The following is a 19,327-nucleotide window of genomic DNA, read 5'->3' as shown; positions in this document are numbered from 1 at the left end:
AATCTGTGGTTTATAAGGATTAGAGTTCCTAGAGACAGGCTTCATCATGAGACAGACAGCGCTTTCATTTTTCACTTCTAGACACTTGTTTTTAATGTTACAACAAAGGATTACTTGTTTATAGATCAGATCTCTTTGCTGCATAATTATCTGGTAACATGTTTCCAACAGTAAATTTTGTACACCAGTCTCGCTGGCGAGAATTCAATAAGGTTGCTATGCTTCCATGCTTTCTGTAAAACAAAGAAAAAGAAGAAGAAAGAACAAAAGAATATATACAATGCCCTGTCCCGCTTCTGTCTCCAACTTCCAGGGTGTAAGCCTAAGCATTTTATGTAAACCGCTTAGCCAAGCAATAGGCTTATGTTTAAACCTCTGCTTGTGTACAGTACTTGTCACATGCCTCTGTGATCAAGCAACTACCATCACCGAGAGAAATCCTAATCTCTAACAGCAGAAGTAAATGGTTAGGTCATACTTGTGTCATCTGCTTCCTTATGGAGACAACACACACAGGTGGCATCTGTCATCATTTTCAAATCTGTAGCAAACTAAAAGACCTTTCAACACAAAATGTTATTTATAAAAGTGCAACAAATGTATTAAGGCACTATAAAAGACCCTGAGATTAGGTGAAGGTAGGAGGGGTTACAGGCTTGGACTGGCCCACAGGGGAAACCACCAGTGGACCCCACTGCCTGGGGCCCCACCTCCTGCTCTAAGGATCAGGTTCTAGACTGTGCACTTGAATTATACATTATACATATGTTAATTTATACTGGACTATGGTGTATTTCCTACAGTGCATTGCTGTTATTAATCTGGTACATTATCATGCATGCAGCAGCAGAATTTACTGTATATATTTATGAAGGGGCCCAGACGTTGCACTCTAATGTTTAGTCAAACCAGTGAGGTGGCAGGCCACACCCCCTCTACAGACTGGCCACATCCCTAAACATGGGTTCCTACCACTGCATTCCCACGGTAGGCCCTACATACCCCAGTCCGACACTGAGGGGTTATATGGGTACCCTGATAAAGGAATTGGGGGTGTGGGGTACAAGGTACATTTGCGCTCACTTCTGGTAAAGAGGCATGGTCTCACTGCAGTCGGGCGTGGTCTCACTCTCAGCTTAGCACCCAGGGCCGGATCTAGCCCTTGTGGCGCCCCGGGCAAAAAATAGGGACGTGGCTTCATACGGGGGCGTGGTCAGTTACGCCTCCATTTGTGCCCCCTGTAGAGTAGCGCCGCTTAAAAAAAAAAAGAATACTTACTATCCCCGCTCCTGATTCCCGACCGCTGCAGACCTCCGCCGGCGCCGCTCCTCTTCTCGGATCTATGGGAGAGACGTCATGACGTCTCTCCCATAGCACAGCATAGACACTAGAGTTCAATTATGACCCCTAGCATCTGTGCCAATCCCACAATGCTGTGCGGTGCACCATGACGTCATCGCGCACCGCACAGCAAAGGTCCTCTCTACGAAGGGAAACTAGACGGGTAGCATCTAGTTCCCTTCACAGCGGGGGACCAGCATGGGGCACAGTAGCGGATCTTACCATGGTGCGGCGCCCTCCGGAAGGCGGCATCCCAGGCAAAAGTCATGCTTGCCCGTGGCAAGATCCGCTACTGATAGCACCCCCCCTCGTCAATGTCCCCAGCCAGAGCCATAAGTAGATATTTGTGTACCCTGAGCCAAAAAGGGGTGTGGTTTTGCATGGAGAGGACGTGGCCACACAATATTACCCCCAATTCAAATTATTCCACACTATAGTGCAACCTTATTCCTATTACACTGCACAGTAGTAGTACCCTTTATTAACGTTCCGTCAGACCATAGTGCACATTATTCACGTAACACCACACAGTGGTACCACTTATTGGTGACTGGTTGCTATGGGCAACTTCTCCACTTTATCTCTAAAGTTTGATACATTTACGCCTATATAACTGAATATTTGCCTCATTCGGCATTCAGTCCGAGGAAATTATGCTTTACGTGTTCCCAGTTCTAACCACAGTAAGGTTACAAATAACTCCGCCAACCTTGTCTTCTCCCAACAGGATGAAGGGAGGTGTCAACCTCTTGAAGTTACAAAGTTAGAAGGCTCTGAAATTGGTGTTGACACCACTCTGGGGAAACCATTTGTTTTTAGATGTGTCCCACAATCTGGAAGCCGCATATTCTACTTTTGTGCAACATCTAATCAGGAGATGAAAAGGTAGGTTATTATCTTGGGAGTCTAATGTGACATTTTCTATATGTTTATGAGTGTTCCGCTATAGGCAACTCCATGAAAATATGGACATAGAGCCTACAAAATAAAAGTAAACACAGGTATAAGAAATCATGTTTCCATTAATAACCAGTTGAAGTGCTTTATTTCTCTTACGTCCTAGAGGATGCTGGGGACTCCGTAAGGACCATGGGGTATAGACGGGCTCCGCAGGAGACATGGGCACTCTAAGACTTTAGATGGGTGTGAACTGGCTCCTCCCTCTATGCCCCTCCTCCAGACCTCAGTTAGATCCTGTGCCCAGAGGAGACTGGATGCACTACAGGGGAGCTCTACTGAGTTTCTCTGAAAAGAGTTTTGTTAGGTTTTTTATTTTCAGGGAGCACTGTTGGCAACAGGCTCCCTGCTTCGTGGGACTGAGGAGAGAGAAACAGACCCACTTTCCTGGACTGATGGGCTCTGCTTCTTAGGCTACTGGACACCATTAGCTCCAGAGGGTCGGAACACAGGTGTCGTCCTTGCTGTTCGTCCCAGAGCCGCGCCGCCGTCCTCCTCACAGAGCCGGAAGATTGAAGCCGGGTATGTATAGGAAGCAAGAAGACTTCAAAGGCGGCAGAAAACTTCAGATCTTCATGAGGTACCGCGCAGCGGTCACGCTGCGTGCCATTGCTCCCACAACACACACAGGCACAGCAAGGGCGCAGGGGGGGGGGGGCGCCCTGGGCAGCAATATTTACCTCACATAAGACTGGCACACGTATATAGATACTGCGGAGGCAGTATATAATAAATCCCCTGCCAGTATAATAAAAATAGCGGGACCAAAGCCCGCCGTCGAGGGGGCGGAGCCTGATCTTCCAGCACTAACCAGCGCCATTTTCTCCACAGCATGCTGCAGAGAAGCTGCTCCCAGACTCTCCCCTGCTGAACAAGTAACAGGGGGCAAAAACGAGGGGGGGCACATTTATTTGGTGCTAATTCTATATATAAAGCGCTGTACAGGCTGGGACTTTGTTTCAGAATCTAGTGGCGCTGGGTGTGTGCTGGCATACTCTCTCTCTGTCTCTCCAAAGGGCCTTATTGTGGGTCTGTCCCCATTTTCATATATCCCAGTGTGTGTGGGGGTGTCAGTACGTGTGTGTCGACATGTCTGAAGCGGAAGGCTCGTCTAGGGAGGAAGCAGAGCAGATGGTGGTGTCTCCGTCGGCACAGCCGACACCTGATTGGTTGGACATGTGGAATGTTTTAAATGCTAATGTGGCTTTATTACATAAGAGATTGGACAAAGCAGAGTCCAAGGACAAAGCAGGGAGTCAATCCATGGCTGTTACTGTGTCACAAGACCCTTCAGGGTCCCATAAACGTCCCTTTTCCCAGATAGCAGACACTGATACTGACACGGATTCCGACTCCAGTGTCGACTATGATGATGCAAGGTTGCACCCAAGAGTGGCCAAGAGTATTCAATATATGATTATTGCAATAAAATATGTTTTGCATATCACAGAGGACCCCTCTGTCCCTGACACGAGGGTATGCATGTTTAAGGAAAAGAAACCTGAGGTAACGTTTCCCCCATCTCATGAGCTGAACGCTTTATTTGAAAGGGCTTGGGAAATTCCAGACAAGAGACTGCAGGTTCCCAAGAGAATTATTATGGCGTATCCTTTCCCCTCAAAGGACAGGTTACGGTGGGACTCCTCGCCCACGGTGGACAAGGCCTTGACGCGTTTGTCCAAAAAGGTGGCACTACCGTCCCCAGACACGGCGGCCCTAAAGGATCCTGCAGATCGCAGGCAGGAAACTACCTTAAAATCAATTTATGCGACTACGGGAGCCCTGCTCAGACCTGCAGTAGCGTCGGCATGGGTGGGTAGCGCAATTGCAGCTTGGGCAGATAACTTGTCATCTGACATTGACACCCTAGATAAAGATAGTATTTTGTTGACCTTAGGTCACATCAAGGATGCAGCGCTATATATGAGAGAGGCTGCGAGAGATATTGGGCTTTTGGGTTCAAGAGCCAATGCCATGGCAGTTTCTGCTAGAAGGTCCCTGTGGACCCGTCAATGGACAGGTGATGCTGACTCAAAGAGACATATGGAGGCTTTGCCTTACAAAGGTGAAGTTTTATTTGGGGAGGGCCTCGCGGACCTGGTTTCCACAGCTACCGCGGGTAAATTTTCTTTTTTGCCTTACGTTCCCCCACAGCAGAAGAAAACACCTCAATACCAGATGCAGTCCTTTCGGTCTCATAAGTTCAGAAAGGGGCGTCGCTCTTCCTTCCTCGCCAGAGGTAGAGGGAAAAGAACACCAGCTACGGCTAGTTCCCAGGAACAAAAATCCTCCCCGGCCTCTACAAAATCCACCGCATGACGCTGGGGCTCCGCTACGGGAGTCCGCACCGGTGGGGGCACGTCTTTGACTCTTCAGCCAAGTCTGGGTTCAGTCGGATTTGGATCCTTGGGTGGTCGAAATTGTATCCCAAGGCTACAAGCTGGAGTTCGAAGATGTTGGGGAAAGTATATATAACAAGTATATATGAGGGCGCTGTGATGAGTATGTTTTCCCTAGCAGCTGTATAGATAAGGGGTAGTCAGCCCCTTGGAATTACAAGAAGAGAAGAAAAAATATACAGCGCTGCTTGACACAATAGAGTCTATAAATGAATATTTTAATATATATAATATAAAATATTTTTTGTGAATAAAAATACAAATACTTTAATACAATAAAAACTAATATGTCTCTTAAATGACTACAGGTGGACTTGAGAATCTGTTCATGCCGACATTCGAATGATTTAAGCACACACCAATACAAGCACAGTCATAATGATGGACCAGATTTAAACAACTTCATCCAATTGGATGTATTTACCAAGTCTGTGTTCCGTTTGGAATGGATCCCGTTAGGTGTAAGTCCGTGTGGCAACGGTGATTTAGTTGGGGTCCTGGTTCACAGTTCACTTGGAACTCCGTGTTCCGTTAGGTGGATCCTCTATAGATGTTGTAGGCAATGGCAATGCCAGTAGGGATCCTGGTTCACGGAGATGAGGGTGTAAGCAGAGGTCCTGACTGCAAGTGGTGGCGTGATGGAAGTGCTGGTCAGCATGTGACCACACAGGTCTTTGCCTAACGCGTTTCGCTGCTCCAGGCAGCTTTGACAAAGCTGCCTGGAGCAGCGAAACGCGTTAGGCAAAGACCTGTGTGGACACATGCTGACCAGCACTTCCATCACGCCACCACTTGCAGTCAGGACCTCTGCTTACACCCTCATCTCCGTGAACCAGGATCCCTACTGGCATTGCCATTGCCTACAACATCTATAGAGGATCCACCTAACGGAACACGGAGTTCCAAGTGAACTGTGAACCAGGACCCCAACTACATCACCGTTGCCACACGGACTTACACCTAACGGGATCCATTCCAAACGGAACACAGACTTGGTAAATACATCCAATTGGATGAAGTTGTTTAAATCTGGTCCATCATTATGACTGTGCTTGTATTGGTGTGTGCTTAAATCATTCGAATGTCGGCATGAACAGATTCTCAAGTCCACCTGTAGTCATTTAAGAGACATATTAGTTTTTATTGTATTAAAGAGTTCGAAGATGTGCCTCCACACCGATTTTTCAAATCGGCCTTGCCGGCTTCTCCCCCCGAGAGGGAAATAGTTTTAGCTGCCATACAAAAGCTGTGTCAACAGCAAGTGATTATCAGGGTTCCCCTAGTGCAACAGGGGAAAGGGTTTTATTCAACCCTATTTGTGGTCCCGAAGCCGGATGGCTCGGTCAGACCAATTCTGAATCTAAAATCCCTAAACCTATATTTGAAGAGGTTCAAATTCAAGATGGAATCTCTCTGGGCAGTGATATCCAGCCTGGAAGGGGGGGATTTTATGGTGTCACTAGACATAAAGGATGCATACCTTCATGTCCCCATATATCCTCCTCATCAGGCGTACCTGAGATTCGCTGTACAGGATTGTCATTACCAGTTTCAGACGTTGCCGTTTGGGCTTTCCACGGCCCCGAGAATTTTCACCAAGGTAATGGCGGAAATGATGGTGCTCCTGCGCAAGCAGGGGGTCACAATTATCCCATACTTGGACGATCTCCTGATAAAGGCAAGATCAAGAGATCAGTTACTGAAAAGCGTGTCTCTCTCCCTGAGAGTACTACAACAACACGGCTGGATTCTAAATCTACCAAAGTCGTAGTTGGTTCCGACAACTCGGCTGTCATTTTTGGGCATGATTCTGGACACGGAAAAAAAGAGGGTTTTTCTCCCAAAGGAAAAAGTCCAGGAACTCCAGAACATGGTCAAGGACCTGCTGGAACCAAAACGAGTGTCAGTTCATCAATGCACTCGAGTATTGGGAAAGATGGTGGTGGCCTACGAGGTCATTCCGTTCGGCAGGTTCCATGCGAGAACTTTTCAGTGGGACCTTCTGGACAAGTGGTCACGGTCCCATCTACAGATGCATCGGAGGATTAGCCTGTCCCCCAGGGCCAGGGTCTCTCTCCTGTGGTGGCTCCAGAGTGCTCACCTTCTAGAGGGTCACAGGTTCGGCATTCAAGATTGGGTTCTTGTGACCACGGACACAAGCCTCCGAGGATGGGGAGCAGTCACACAAGAAAAAAAATTTCAGGGAATATGGTCAAGCCAGGAGGCTTGTCTACACATCAATGTGCTGGAATTAAGGGCCATATACAACGGCCTGCAACAGGTGGGGAATCTTCTTCGCAACCTACCCGTTCTGATCCAGTCAGACAACGTCACAGCCATGGTGCATGTAAACCGCCAGGGCGGGACAAGGAGCAGAGCAGCAATGGCAGAAGCCACCAGGATTCTTCGCTGGGCGGAAAATCATGTAAGCACTCTGTCAGCGGTCTTCATTCCGGGAGTAGACAACTGGGAGGCAGACTTCCTCAGCAGGCACGATCTCCATCCAGGAGAGTGGGGACTTCATCAAGAGGTCTTTGCAGAGGTAACAAGTCGTTGGGGACTTCCTCAAATAGACATGATGGCGTCACGCCTCAACAGAAAGCTTTGGACGTATTGTTCCAGGTCGAGGGACCCTCAGGCAGTGGCGGTGGACGCCCTGGTGACACCGTGGGTGTTTCAGTTGATCTATGTGTTCCCTCCGCTTCCACTTATCTAAAAAATATTGAGAATCATAAGACGAACAAGAGTGCAGACAATACTCATTGTCCCAGATTGGCCTCGAAGGGCCTGGTATTCAGATCTTCAGGAAATGATCACAGAAGATCCGTGGCCTCTTCCTCCCAGGGAGGACCTGTTGCAACAGGGGCCCTGTGTGTTCCAAGACTTACCGCGGTTACGTTTGACGGCATGGCGGTTGAACACCAAATCCTAGCTAGGAAAGGTATTCTGGGGTAAGTCATCCCTACTCTAATCAAAGCTAGGAAGGAGGTAACGGCGAAGCACTATCACCATATCTGGAGGAAATATGTATCTTGGTGTTAAGCCAAGAATGCTCCTACAGAAGATTTTCAGCTGGGTCGTTTTCTCCATTTTCTACAGACAGGAGTGGATATGGGCCTAAAGTTAGGCTCCATTAAGGTGCAGATTTCGGCCTTATCTATATTCTTTCAGAAGGAATTGGCTTCTCTCGACTTTTGTAAAGGGAGTGCTGCACATCCAACCTCCTTTTGTGTCCCCAGTGGCACCGTGGGACCTTAACGTGGTGTTACAGTTCCTTAAATCACACTGGTTTGAACCTCTTCAAACAGTTGAATTAAAATTTCTCACTTGGAAAGTGGTCATGTTGTTGGCCTTGGCATCTGCGAGGCGGGTGCCCGAATTGGCGGCTTTGTCTCACAAGAGCCCCTATCTGATTCTCCATGTGGATCGAGCAGAGTTGAGGACTCGTCCTCAATTTCTGCCTAAAGTGGTTTCGTCTTTTTCATATGAACCAACCTATAGTGGTGCCTGTGGCTACGGGTGACTTGGAGGATTCCAAGTCCCTTGATGTAGTCAGGGCCTTAAAAATGTATGTAGCCAGGACGGCTCGGGTTAGGAAAACAGAGGCACTGTTTGTCCTGTATGCAGCCATCAAGGTTGGCGCTCCTGCTTCTAAGCAGACTATTGCTCGCTGGATCTGTAACACGATTCAGCAGGCTCATTCTACGGCTGGATTGCCATTACCAAATTCGGTAAAGGCCCATTCCACTAGGAAGGTGGGCTCTCCTTGGGCGGCTGCCCGAGGCGTCTCGGCATTACAGCTTTGCCGAGCAGCTACTTGGTCGGGTTCAAACACTTTTGTAAAATTCTGCAAGTTTGATACCCTGGCTGATGAGGACCTCATGTTTGCTCAATCGGTGCTGCAGAGTCATCCGCACTCTCCCGCCCGGTCTGGAGCTTTGGTATAAACCCCATGGTCCTTACGGAGTCCCCAGCATCCTCTAGGACGTAAGAGAAAATAAGATTTTAAACCTACCAGTAAATCTTTTTCTCCTAGTCCGTAGAGGATGCTGGGCGCCCTTCCCAGTGTGGACAAATTCTGCAAGGCTTGTATATAGTTGTTGCTTACATAAGGGTTATGTTACAGTTGAGATCTGTCTCTGGCTGATGCTGTTTTGTTGATACTGTTAACTGGTTTAGTATATACCATGTTGTACGGTGTGTATGGTGTGGGCTGGTGTGTATCTCGCCCTTAGATTAACAAAAATCCTTTCCTCGTACTGTTCGTCTCCTCTGGGCACAGTTCTATAACTGAGGTCTGGAGGAGGGGCATAGAGGGAGGAGCCAGTTCACACCCATCTAAAGTCTTAGAGTGCCCATGTCTCCTGCGGAGCCCGTCTATACCCCATGGTCCTTACGGAGTCCCCAGCATCCTCTACGGACTAGGAGAAAAAGATTTACCGGTAGGTTTAAAATCTTATTTTTGCTTACCGAAAAAGGTAAAAAAGTTTGATTATTTATTAAGATTACGAGATATTACCTCAAAATTCAGTTTTATAAAAGTTTACCATGCTCACTCATTACCCACTTGATGATTTCGTTACCACAGCGTAGGGATTCCATTACTTCATTAGAAAATGAGCCCAGGTTACACAACTTGTCATACTTTTACCAAATTTATGTAGATGTACCCCCAGGATGTCCCCATCATGCAGAAAATTGTGAAAATCTAGAGTTCATTGTGGAAGCTGAATTTTTTAATTTTGTGTACACATACATAGGGCACAATTCATGATTGTATGGAATTGCACAGCCACAAGGAAGGCGCTGTGCAATTCAGTATCATTAAAATTAAAATTCAACAGGAGGCATCTGTAGGAGATAGACGCCTCAGATCACCATTGCTATTCCCGATGGTTTCAGGCAATGGCCAACCTGCGTAAGCTGAAGCTTACTCAGGCTGGCCCTAGGATCTTAACACCTGGGTCCAGGAAGTCTGCATCCAAGGACACAGACCCTGGACCCGTCATGCCTTCAGAACATGTGACGCACACATTTTGAAGAACGGTGCCAGGTGCCGCCTCCCAAACACTGCAGCATGTCAGTCATGCTGCGGCTGACAGCGGGCTGCAAGCGACATTGCAAGACCCATTCTGCACCGACGCAGACCCCCGGACATTGTATTTTTATGTAAACCATCAGGTTTGCATACAAATATGTATCATGCCCATGGTAACATGTCTTATGGATGGTGATTCCATTACCAACTTTGAAAGTACAATTGGCTAATTTATCAAGGATAACTTACACTTAAGCTATATTATAGTATTCTACAGTATATGAGCTTTATTGTGGGCTGTTATGCTATTATATGATATGTTCACATTAGTGGTGGCAGTTGTATAATGAATAGAGTTGATCACTGTAAAAAGGTGATTTCGTTACCAGTGGAATTGATCATATGTTAAATGTGTTTAACAGTAGGGGCAGTGTGTGTGTTACATTATGACCAAATCTGCTTAGTGAGGTCAAAACATAATTATTAAAGTACAACTATCTTTTTAGGCAAAAATCCTAAATTTCCACAAGGAGCCTAATTCAGCATGGATCGCTATTTAGAGTAATCGCAAATTGAGCGATTATCAAAAGACTGCGCATGTGTAGCGTTCGCATTGTGCACGTGTGAGGGGTAATAGCAACAGAAATTGCATACCAATCCTAATCGCAATGTAGCCACTGTTTGACTGACAGGAAGCCAGTGTTTCTGGGCGGTAACCTGCTGTTTTCTGGGTGTGTCAGAAAAAATGCAGGCGTGCCCAGGCATTTTTGGGGAGGGTCTCTGACATCAGCGCAGACCACTTCCAGGCCGTCTCAGTCGCAGATTATTGGAAGCCTCAGACCTACTTACATTTGCATAGATGGCAAAGATTCTTCGATGTTCCGGAAATTACGCATGCATCTGAGAGTGGATAGCGATCTGTGATGCATTCACAGATTTGCAGGGGACGGTTTTTCTTTCCTGTCGGGGCAACGTCTTTCTACTCACAGGCAACTGCAATTTCTCAGATTAGCGTTGTGAATACTTACAGCATGTACATGTGATTTCTTAATTTTTTATCTATATATATATATATATATATATATATATATATATATATATACAGTATATATATATATATATATATATATATATGTATATATATATATAAATGGACGTACAGTATGCGTGTATGTTCCAGCATAACTCTGGATTGCCTGGAGCAATTTACACCAAACTTGTATACATATGATTTACAATCTGGAAACAAATACTGCGGGGGTAAAACACCCCTAGGGATGGGGGTGGGAAGGGGGTGACATGTAAAAATCCATAGTTTTCAGGCACAACTCTGGAATGCCTGGAGCAATTTACACCAAACTTGTATACATATGACTTACAATCTGGAAACCAATACTGCGGGGGTAAAACACCCCTAGGGATGGGGGTGGGAAGGGGGTGACATGTAAAAATCCATAGTTTTCGGCACAACTCTGGAATGCCTGGAGCAACACCAAACTTGGTACACATATGATTTACAATCTGGAAAAAAATACTGTGGGGGTAAGACACCCCTAGCACCCCTAGGGGTGGGGGTGGGAAGGGTGTGACATGTAAACATCCATAGTTTTCGGGGTCGCTGAGGTAAATAGTAACACTCCCGATGCCGTTTCAGTCCAAATTCAGCCCCCAGCATGGGGGGTGAGCAGGGATAGTGAATTTAAACTTGAAGATGGGCGCAATGACAATAGTCTTATTGCGTTAAGAGTTCCACGGCCGGAGCTTGGCCTGTCGTCCCAGCATTTACAGCACTGAGCAGGGCAGCATCAGGGACGGGGCAGAGACGGAAGTGGATTATTCTCCTCAGCACCAGCATTTTTACAGCATCAACCCGGGGAAGCCCAGAGGTGCGGCCTGACAAAGATTGGCATTATTCTTTACATTCTGTAGCGAAGCACGGGTAATCAGCTAGTTTTTAATAAATTAGCAAAATTGTCAAAAAACCTTTTTCACGTTGTCATTATGGGGTATTGTGCGTAGAATTTTGAGGGGAAAAATGAATTTAGGCTGTAACATAACAAAATGTGGAAAAAGTGAAGCGCTGTGAATACTTTCCAGATGCACTGTATGTCTTAAAGTACACACTGGATATTGCTTCATGAGATGTTTATCCAGGTAGTTATAAGAGTTGTAAAATAATAAAGCTAAAATTAGTGGAGCAGATGTACTAAGCCTTGGAGAGTGATAAAGTAGAGGGAGATAAAGTACCAACCAACCAGCTCCTAACTGCCGTTTTTCTAACAAAGACTGCAACATGGTAGTTAGGAGCTGATTGGCTGGTACTTTATCTCTCTCCACTCTCTAAGGCTTAGTACATCTGCCTCACATGATTTATAGCATACTTGCCTAATTCCCCAGAAAGGCCTGAATTTCAGTGACACTTCCTGTGCAGGTTGGCCGCCTCCTGCATATGGGGCCTAATTCATACCTGATCGCTAGGGTGCGTTTTTTGCATCACTGCGATCAGGTAGTTGCCACCTACAGAGGGAGGGGGAAATCGCTATGCAGGGGTCTGATCACATGTGCAGGAGAGCTGCACAAACAGGAGTTTCTGGAGTCTCTGGACAGACCAGGACTTACTCTTCTAGTGCGATGATCGGGGCCAGAGTTGATGTCAGAATTCCTCCCTTCAAACACCTGGTCCGTCCTGCGTTTCTCTGGACACTCCTTAAAAACTGTAAGTTACCACCCACAAACGATCTCTTCTTGTCAGTCACCTTGCGATCGCCCGTGCGATCGCTTTTCTCGCACCACCCCGTCGCTGCTTGCCTATCCCGTTGCTGTGGACCAATGCGCCCGCGCATTGCGGTGCATACACCAGCGCAGTTCAGACCTGATCGCAGGCTGTATGAAAACGCATCCTCGCGATCAGGTCTGAATTACCCCATGGATGCTTAATGAGCTAGGCAGAGCAGGGCTTCACGGCAAGATTTAATGCTAGTTGCATTATCTAGGCCCAGCCCCCCATTTTGTTAAAATGGGGGTCTGCTTTAGATTGCAGCATTTTGTTGGAGATAATGCAATCACAGCTACGTCTCCTGCACGTGGACCTCATATCTGGAATCTGCCTGAGAAGAGGTTCATAAAGTGGACAAGTATGACTCAGACTAATGTGCCAGATTGCTTGTAAGGCAATTAAGTGTTGATTTACCAAGCAGTGAAAAGAGTGGAGAAGTTGCCCATAGCAACCAATCAGCTTTGAGATAGCATTTGTCATGTACATTCTAGAAAATGATAGGTGCAAGTTGATTGGTTGCTTTGGGCAACTTCTTCACTGGTCTTATTAGGGATGGAGGATACATTATGGTGGTGCACGTATGATTGTGTGCAGGGGGCTCCACACATCACAATGGGGCCTGGATATTTCTAGTTACATCACTGTCTGTATGGAACATGAACTGTCAGATACATATATATGAAGAAAAGCCGATAGGACCCCTATTGTGTCTATTATTATGTTGTAAAAACAAAACAGCCCTAATTTTAATGAGGAGAATGACTTCTTACCCAGTAAATTTGTAGCTTGACCCCTAAACCTAATATTCTAGGTGGAAACCAGAGTGCATATATTTTACTGTTAAACTGGTGAAAATGTTTTTAACTATTTGGTAATGTTTTAATTTTATCCAAAGCCATAGGTCTGACAAACTTACATGATATATTTATTTAAGATCTAACTTGACTGTACCCAGTGATTAGGCTTACCATTCTGTTGTCTGATAGGTGGCTGGAGGCAATGGATAAAGCGGTGCATCCTCTTAACCAGGTAATGAACTGAAACAGAACTATAAAACCTGCTTTTATTTCTTAATATTGTTATTTCTTAATATCGCTGCATTACCACCTAAGGGGCCAGACCCAAGGCAGTGTACTTTCCCAGGCCTCTGCCAGTTTAATAATCTAGAACTTGCAAATTAATTCTGTTAACTAACATTAAATAGCCATAAGGGAGGGTGTTATATCAGCATTCCGACAAGGTTCACAAACTCACCGAAGGGAACCTGACCGCCAGGATCCCGAACGATGTATGCAGGGCTGGGGAGGTTAGGTTTAGGCTGTGGGGGAAGGTTTAGGTTTAGGCTGCGGGGGGGGGGGGGGGGAGTTTTAGGTTTAGGCTGGGGATAGGGAGGGTTAGGGGGGCATTGGGGAAAGGTAAGTATACTTAGCTTTCCCCTGTCAGGATTCCTACCATCGGGATGCTATGGTCGGTATTCTGACCACCAGCATCCTGAATGCAGGTCTATCATACCAAACACATTAGTTGACCAGAGGGGGAGACAGGGACAGAGTGGCCAGCGGGGTTACAGGGAAAACCCTCAGTGGACCCCACTGCCTGGGGTAACACACACTCATCTAGGGATTAAGGGGTACATTTACTAAGCAGTGATAAGAGCGGAGAAGTGAGCCAGTGGAGATATTTCCCCATCAACCAATCAGCAGCTCTGTATCATTTTATAGTATGCAAATTATAGATGTTACTTCAGTGCTGATTGGTTGCCATGGGCAACTTCTCCACTGGCTCACTTCTCTGCTCTTATCACTGCTTAGTAAATGTACCCCTAAGTTCCAGATTATGAACTCGAGTTATACATATGTCTCATTATACTGCACAGGGCTATATAGTGTATCAACTACAGTGCATTGCTGTTATTCAGGGCCGGCTCCAGGCACGTTCGAATTGAGCGGCCGCGCGGGGCGCCACCCTTAATGGGCGCCGCGCGCTGGCGCCGCCATTTTCGTTCCTGGAGCCGGCCCTGTGCTGCGCTGCCCGGCCTATTGTGTCCTTGTGCGCTGTGCGGCGCCGGCATCTGACGTCAGACGCCAGCGCAGCGCACATAGCGCACACCACCCGCACCGCCGCCACACCGCCCGTGGCCCTGCTCCCTCAGACAGCAGCACTCCTCTCCCTCCCAGCGCAGCAGGTATTGGGGGCATTATGGATGGCATGTGGGGGCTGCACTGTGGGGTCATATCTGCACTGTGGGGGCATTCATTTATCAGGCACTGTGCGGGCACTTATTTATCAGGCACTGTGGGGTCATATCTGCACTGTGGGGGCATTCATTTATCAGGCACTGTGCGGGCATTTATTTATCAGGCACTGTGGGGTCATATCTGCACTGTGGGGGCATTCATTTATCAGGCACTGTGCGGGCACTTATTTATCAGGCACTGTGGGGTCATATCTGCACTGTGGGGGCATTCATTTATCAGGCACTGTGCGGGCATTTATTTATCAGGCACTGTGGGGTCATATTTGCACTGTGGGGGCATTCATTTATCAGGCACTGTGGGGGCATTCATTTATCAGGCACTGTGGGGGCATTTATTTATCAGGCGCTGTGGGGGCATTTATTTATCTGGCACTGTAGGAGCATATCTGGCACTGGGGGCATTTATTTATCTGGCACTGGGGGCGTTTATGTATCTGGCACTGTGGGGGCATTTATGTATCTGGCACTGTGGGGGCATATCTGCACTGTGGGGGATTTAATGTATCTGGCACTGTGAGGGCATATCTGGCACTGGGGGCATTAATGTATCTGGCACTGTGGGGGAATATCTGGCACTGGGGGCATTAATGTATCTATCACTGTGGGGGCATATCTGGCACTGGGGGCATTAATGTATCTGGCACTGTGGGGGCATATCTGGCACTGGGGGCATTAATGTATCTGGCACTGTGGGGCATTAATGTATCTGGCACTGTGGGGGCATATCTGGCACTGGGGGCATTAATGTATCTGGCACTGGGGGCATTAATGTATCTGGCACTGTGGGGGCATATCTGGCACTGGGGGCATTAATGTATCTGGCACTGTGGGGGCATATCTGGCACTGGGGGCATTAATGTATCTGGCACTGTGGGGGCATTAATGTATCTGGCACTGTGGGGGGCATTCATGTATCTGGCACTGTGGGGGGGCATTAATGTATCTGACACTGTGGGGGGCATTAATGTATCTGACACTGTGGGGGGGCAATAATGTATCTGGCACTGTGTGGGCACTTATGCATCTGGCACTGGGGGCATTTATGTATCTGGCACTGGGGGCATTTATGTATCTGGCACTGGGGGCATTTATGTATCTGGCCCTGTGGGGGCATATCTGGCACTGTGTGGGCACTTATGTATCTGGCACTGTGGGGGCATTTATGTATCTGGCACTGTGGGGGCATATCTGCACTGTGGGGGCATTTATGTATCTGGCACTTTGGGGGCATTTTTGTATCTGAACTGTGGGTGCATATCTGGCACTGTGTGGCCATTTATGTAGCTGGCACTGCTGGGGGGGCATGTCACGTGTAGCTGGCACTGCTGGGGGGCATGTCACGTGTAGCTGGCACTGCTGGGGGGCATGTCACATGTAGCTGGCACTGCTGGGGGGCATGTCACGTGTAGCTGGCACTGCTGGGGGGCATGTCATGTAGTGTTCCCGCTAGGCGTCTGTGGCTAGGCAATGTGTCTCAGTGCTCTCCCTGGTGCAATGTGTCTCAGTGCTGTGCCTGGCGCAAAGTGTATAGGAGGTTCTACCTGGTGCAGTGTGTATTAGCTGCACTACTGTGTGGTGTAATGCAAATTGCCACTATTATGTGGCCACGTACCTTCCCCACGAAGTAACTCCCCTTAATGGGCGCCGCGCGCTGGCGCCGCCATTTTCGTTCCTGGAGCCGGCCCTGTGCTGCGCTGCCCGGCCTATTGTGTCCTTGTGCGCTGTGCGGCGCCGGCATCTGACGTCAGACGCCAGCGCAGCGCACATAGCGCACACCACCCGCACCGCCGCCACACCGCCCGCGGCCCTGCTCCCTCAGACAGCAGCACTCCTCTCCCTCCCAGCGCAGCAGGTATTGGGGGCATTATGGATGGCATGTGGGGGCTGCACTGTGGGGTCATATCTGCACTGTGGGGGCATTCATTTATCAGGCACTGTGCGGGCACTTATTTATCAGGCACTGTGGGGTCATATCTGCACTGTGGGGGCATTCATTTATCAGGCACTGTGCGGGCATTTATTTATCAGGCACTGTGGCCTCATATCTGCACTGTGGGGGCATTCATTTATCAGGCACTGTGCGGGCACTTATTTATCAGGCACTGTGGGGTCATATCTGCACTGTGGGGGCATTCATTTATCAGGCACTGTGCGGGCATTTATTTATCAGGCACTGTGGGGTCATATCTGCACTGTGGGGGCATTCATTTATCAGGCACTGTGGGGGCATTCATTTATCAGGCACTGTGGGGGCATTTATTTATCAGGCGCTGTGGGGGCATTTATTTATCTGGCACTGTAGGAGCATATCTGGCACTGGGGGCATTTATTTATCTGGCACTGGGGGCGTTTATGTATCTGGCACTGTGGGGGCATTTATGTATCTGGCACTGTGGGGGCATATCTGCACTGTGGGGGATTTAATTTATCTGGCACTGTGAGGGCATATCTGGCACTGGGGGCATTAATGTATCTGGCACTGTGGGGGCATATCTGGCACTGGGGGCATTAATGTATCTATCACTGTGGGGGCATATCTGGCACTGGGGGCATTAATGTATCTGGCACTGTGGGGGCATATCTGGCACTGGGGGCATTAATGTATCTGGCACTGTGGGGGCATATCTGGCACTGGGGGCATTAATGTATCTGGCACTGTGGGGGCATATCTGGCACTGGGGGCATTAATGTATCTGGCACTGGGGGCATTAATGTATCTGGCACTGTGGGGGCATATCTGGCACTGGGGGCATTAATGTATCTGGCACTGTGGGGGCATATCTGGCACTGGGGGCATTAATGTATCTGGCACTGTGGGGGCATTAATGTATCTGGCACTGTGGGGGGCATTCATGTATCTGGCACTGTGGGGGGGCATTAATGTATCTGACACTGTGGGGGGCATTAATGTATCTGACACTGTGGGGGGGCAATAATGTATCTGGCACTGTGTGGGCACTTATGCATCTGGCACTGGGGGCATTTATGTATCTGGCACTGGGGGCATTTATGTATCTGGCACTGGGGGCATTTATGTATCTGGCCCTGTGGGGGCATATCTGGCACTGTGTGGGCACTTATGTATCTGGCACTGTGGGGGCATTTATGTATCTGGCACTGTGGGGGCATATCTGCACTGTGGGGGCATTTATGTATCTGGCACTTTGGGGGCATTTTTGTATCTGAACTGTGGGTGCATATCTGGCACTGTGTGGCCATTTATGTAGCTGGCACTGCTGGGGGGGCATGTCAAGTGTAGCTGGCACTGCTGGGGGGCATGTCACGTGTAGCTGGCACTGCTGGGGGGCATGTCACATGTAGCTGGCACTGCTGGGGGGCATGTCACGTGTAGCTTGCACTGCTGGGGGGCATGTCATGTAGTGTTCCCGCTAGGCGTCTGTGGCTAGGCAATGTGTCTCAGTGCTCTCCCTGGTGCAATGTGTCTCAGTGCTGTGCCTGGCGCAAAGTGTATAGGAGGTTCTACCTGGTGCAGTGTGTATTAGCTGCACTACTGTGTGGTGTAATGCAAATTGCCACTATTATGTGGCCACGTACCTTCCCCACGAAGTAACTCCCCTTAATTTTTGCTGCGCGCCTTCGGCGCGCACTGTCCATGCTTTGGCATATAGGTATGGGAACAACAAGCAGTATGTACATCATTTTGCCCTCCTAACTTAAAAATGTACCCTCCCTGTGATCAGCACCATGCCCTAAAAAGTGAACACTATCATGTGTAGCTGGCACTGCTGCGGGGCATGTCATGTGTAGCTGGCACTGCTGCGGGGCATGTCATGTGTAGCTGGCACTGATGCGGGGCATGTCATGTCTAGCTGGCACTGCTGCGGGGCATGTCATGTGTAGCTGGCACTGCTGGGGGGCATGTCATGTCTATCTGGCACTGCACATTATGTGTATCTGGCACTATACTGGAGACATTGTGTGTAAGGAACACTACTGTGGCTATGTGTAAGGCTGCTAATTGTGTGAAAATATATTTATAGTTTGATATGAAGTTACGAGGCCACGCCCACTTTTCCAGAGGCCACACCCACTTTTCCGGCGCGCGCATGGGGGGGCGCTTTTACATTTTCTCGCTCAGGGTGCTAGTAGGCCTGGAGCCGGCCCTGCTGTTATTAATCTGGTACATCATCATGCATGCACTAGCAGTATTTACTATACAGATTTATCAAGAAGCCCAGATCATGCACTCTGTAATGGTTAGCCAAAATCTCTGTAGTGGCTGACCACACCCCTAAATATGGACCCTACTCATGGACACCGACAGCTGTGCCGGTCCTAGGTACTCGGAGGACGCATGGCCAATACAGGAAGGTGTGTCCAGCCCCCCTCCTCAGGAATTGTATAAAAAAATAGTTATTTTGCGCTACAGGGTGGGGGGGGGGGGGGGGGCCACCGGTGTGAGGTCTGATGAACGCCAGCGGGTGCAGTCGCTTACCCACACCCCCTCTACACATCACGCATGGAGAGAGAGGAATGACTGCAGCAGCAGCTGCCTCTCTCCCCAGCGCAGCACACAGCAGCTGCTCTCTCTCTCTCTC

General features: G+C 48.3%; 1 protein-coding gene across 1 annotated transcript in view; it reads left to right on the top strand.

Annotated features, from left to right (window-relative positions):
• Nucleotides 1-19,327, top strand: part of LOC134909186 (uncharacterized) — a 109,846-nt gene that overhangs the window by 70,410 nt on the left and 20,109 nt on the right. The window contains exons 8-9 of the mRNA XM_063915814.1: nucleotides 2,069-2,226; nucleotides 13,498-13,540. Coding sequence (XP_063771884.1) covers nucleotides 2,069-2,226; nucleotides 13,498-13,540 — 201 coding nt within the window. The remainder of the gene's footprint in view (nucleotides 1-2,068; nucleotides 2,227-13,497; nucleotides 13,541-19,327) is intronic.

This window comes from Pseudophryne corroboree, chromosome 1, assembly GCF_028390025.1.
Source record: "Pseudophryne corroboree isolate aPseCor3 chromosome 1, aPseCor3.hap2, whole genome shotgun sequence".
NCBI classification, from domain to species: domain Eukaryota; kingdom Metazoa; phylum Chordata; class Amphibia; order Anura; family Myobatrachidae; genus Pseudophryne; species Pseudophryne corroboree.
Note: the sequence above shows the minus strand (reverse complement) of the source record. Positions and strands in the feature narration are given on the sequence as shown.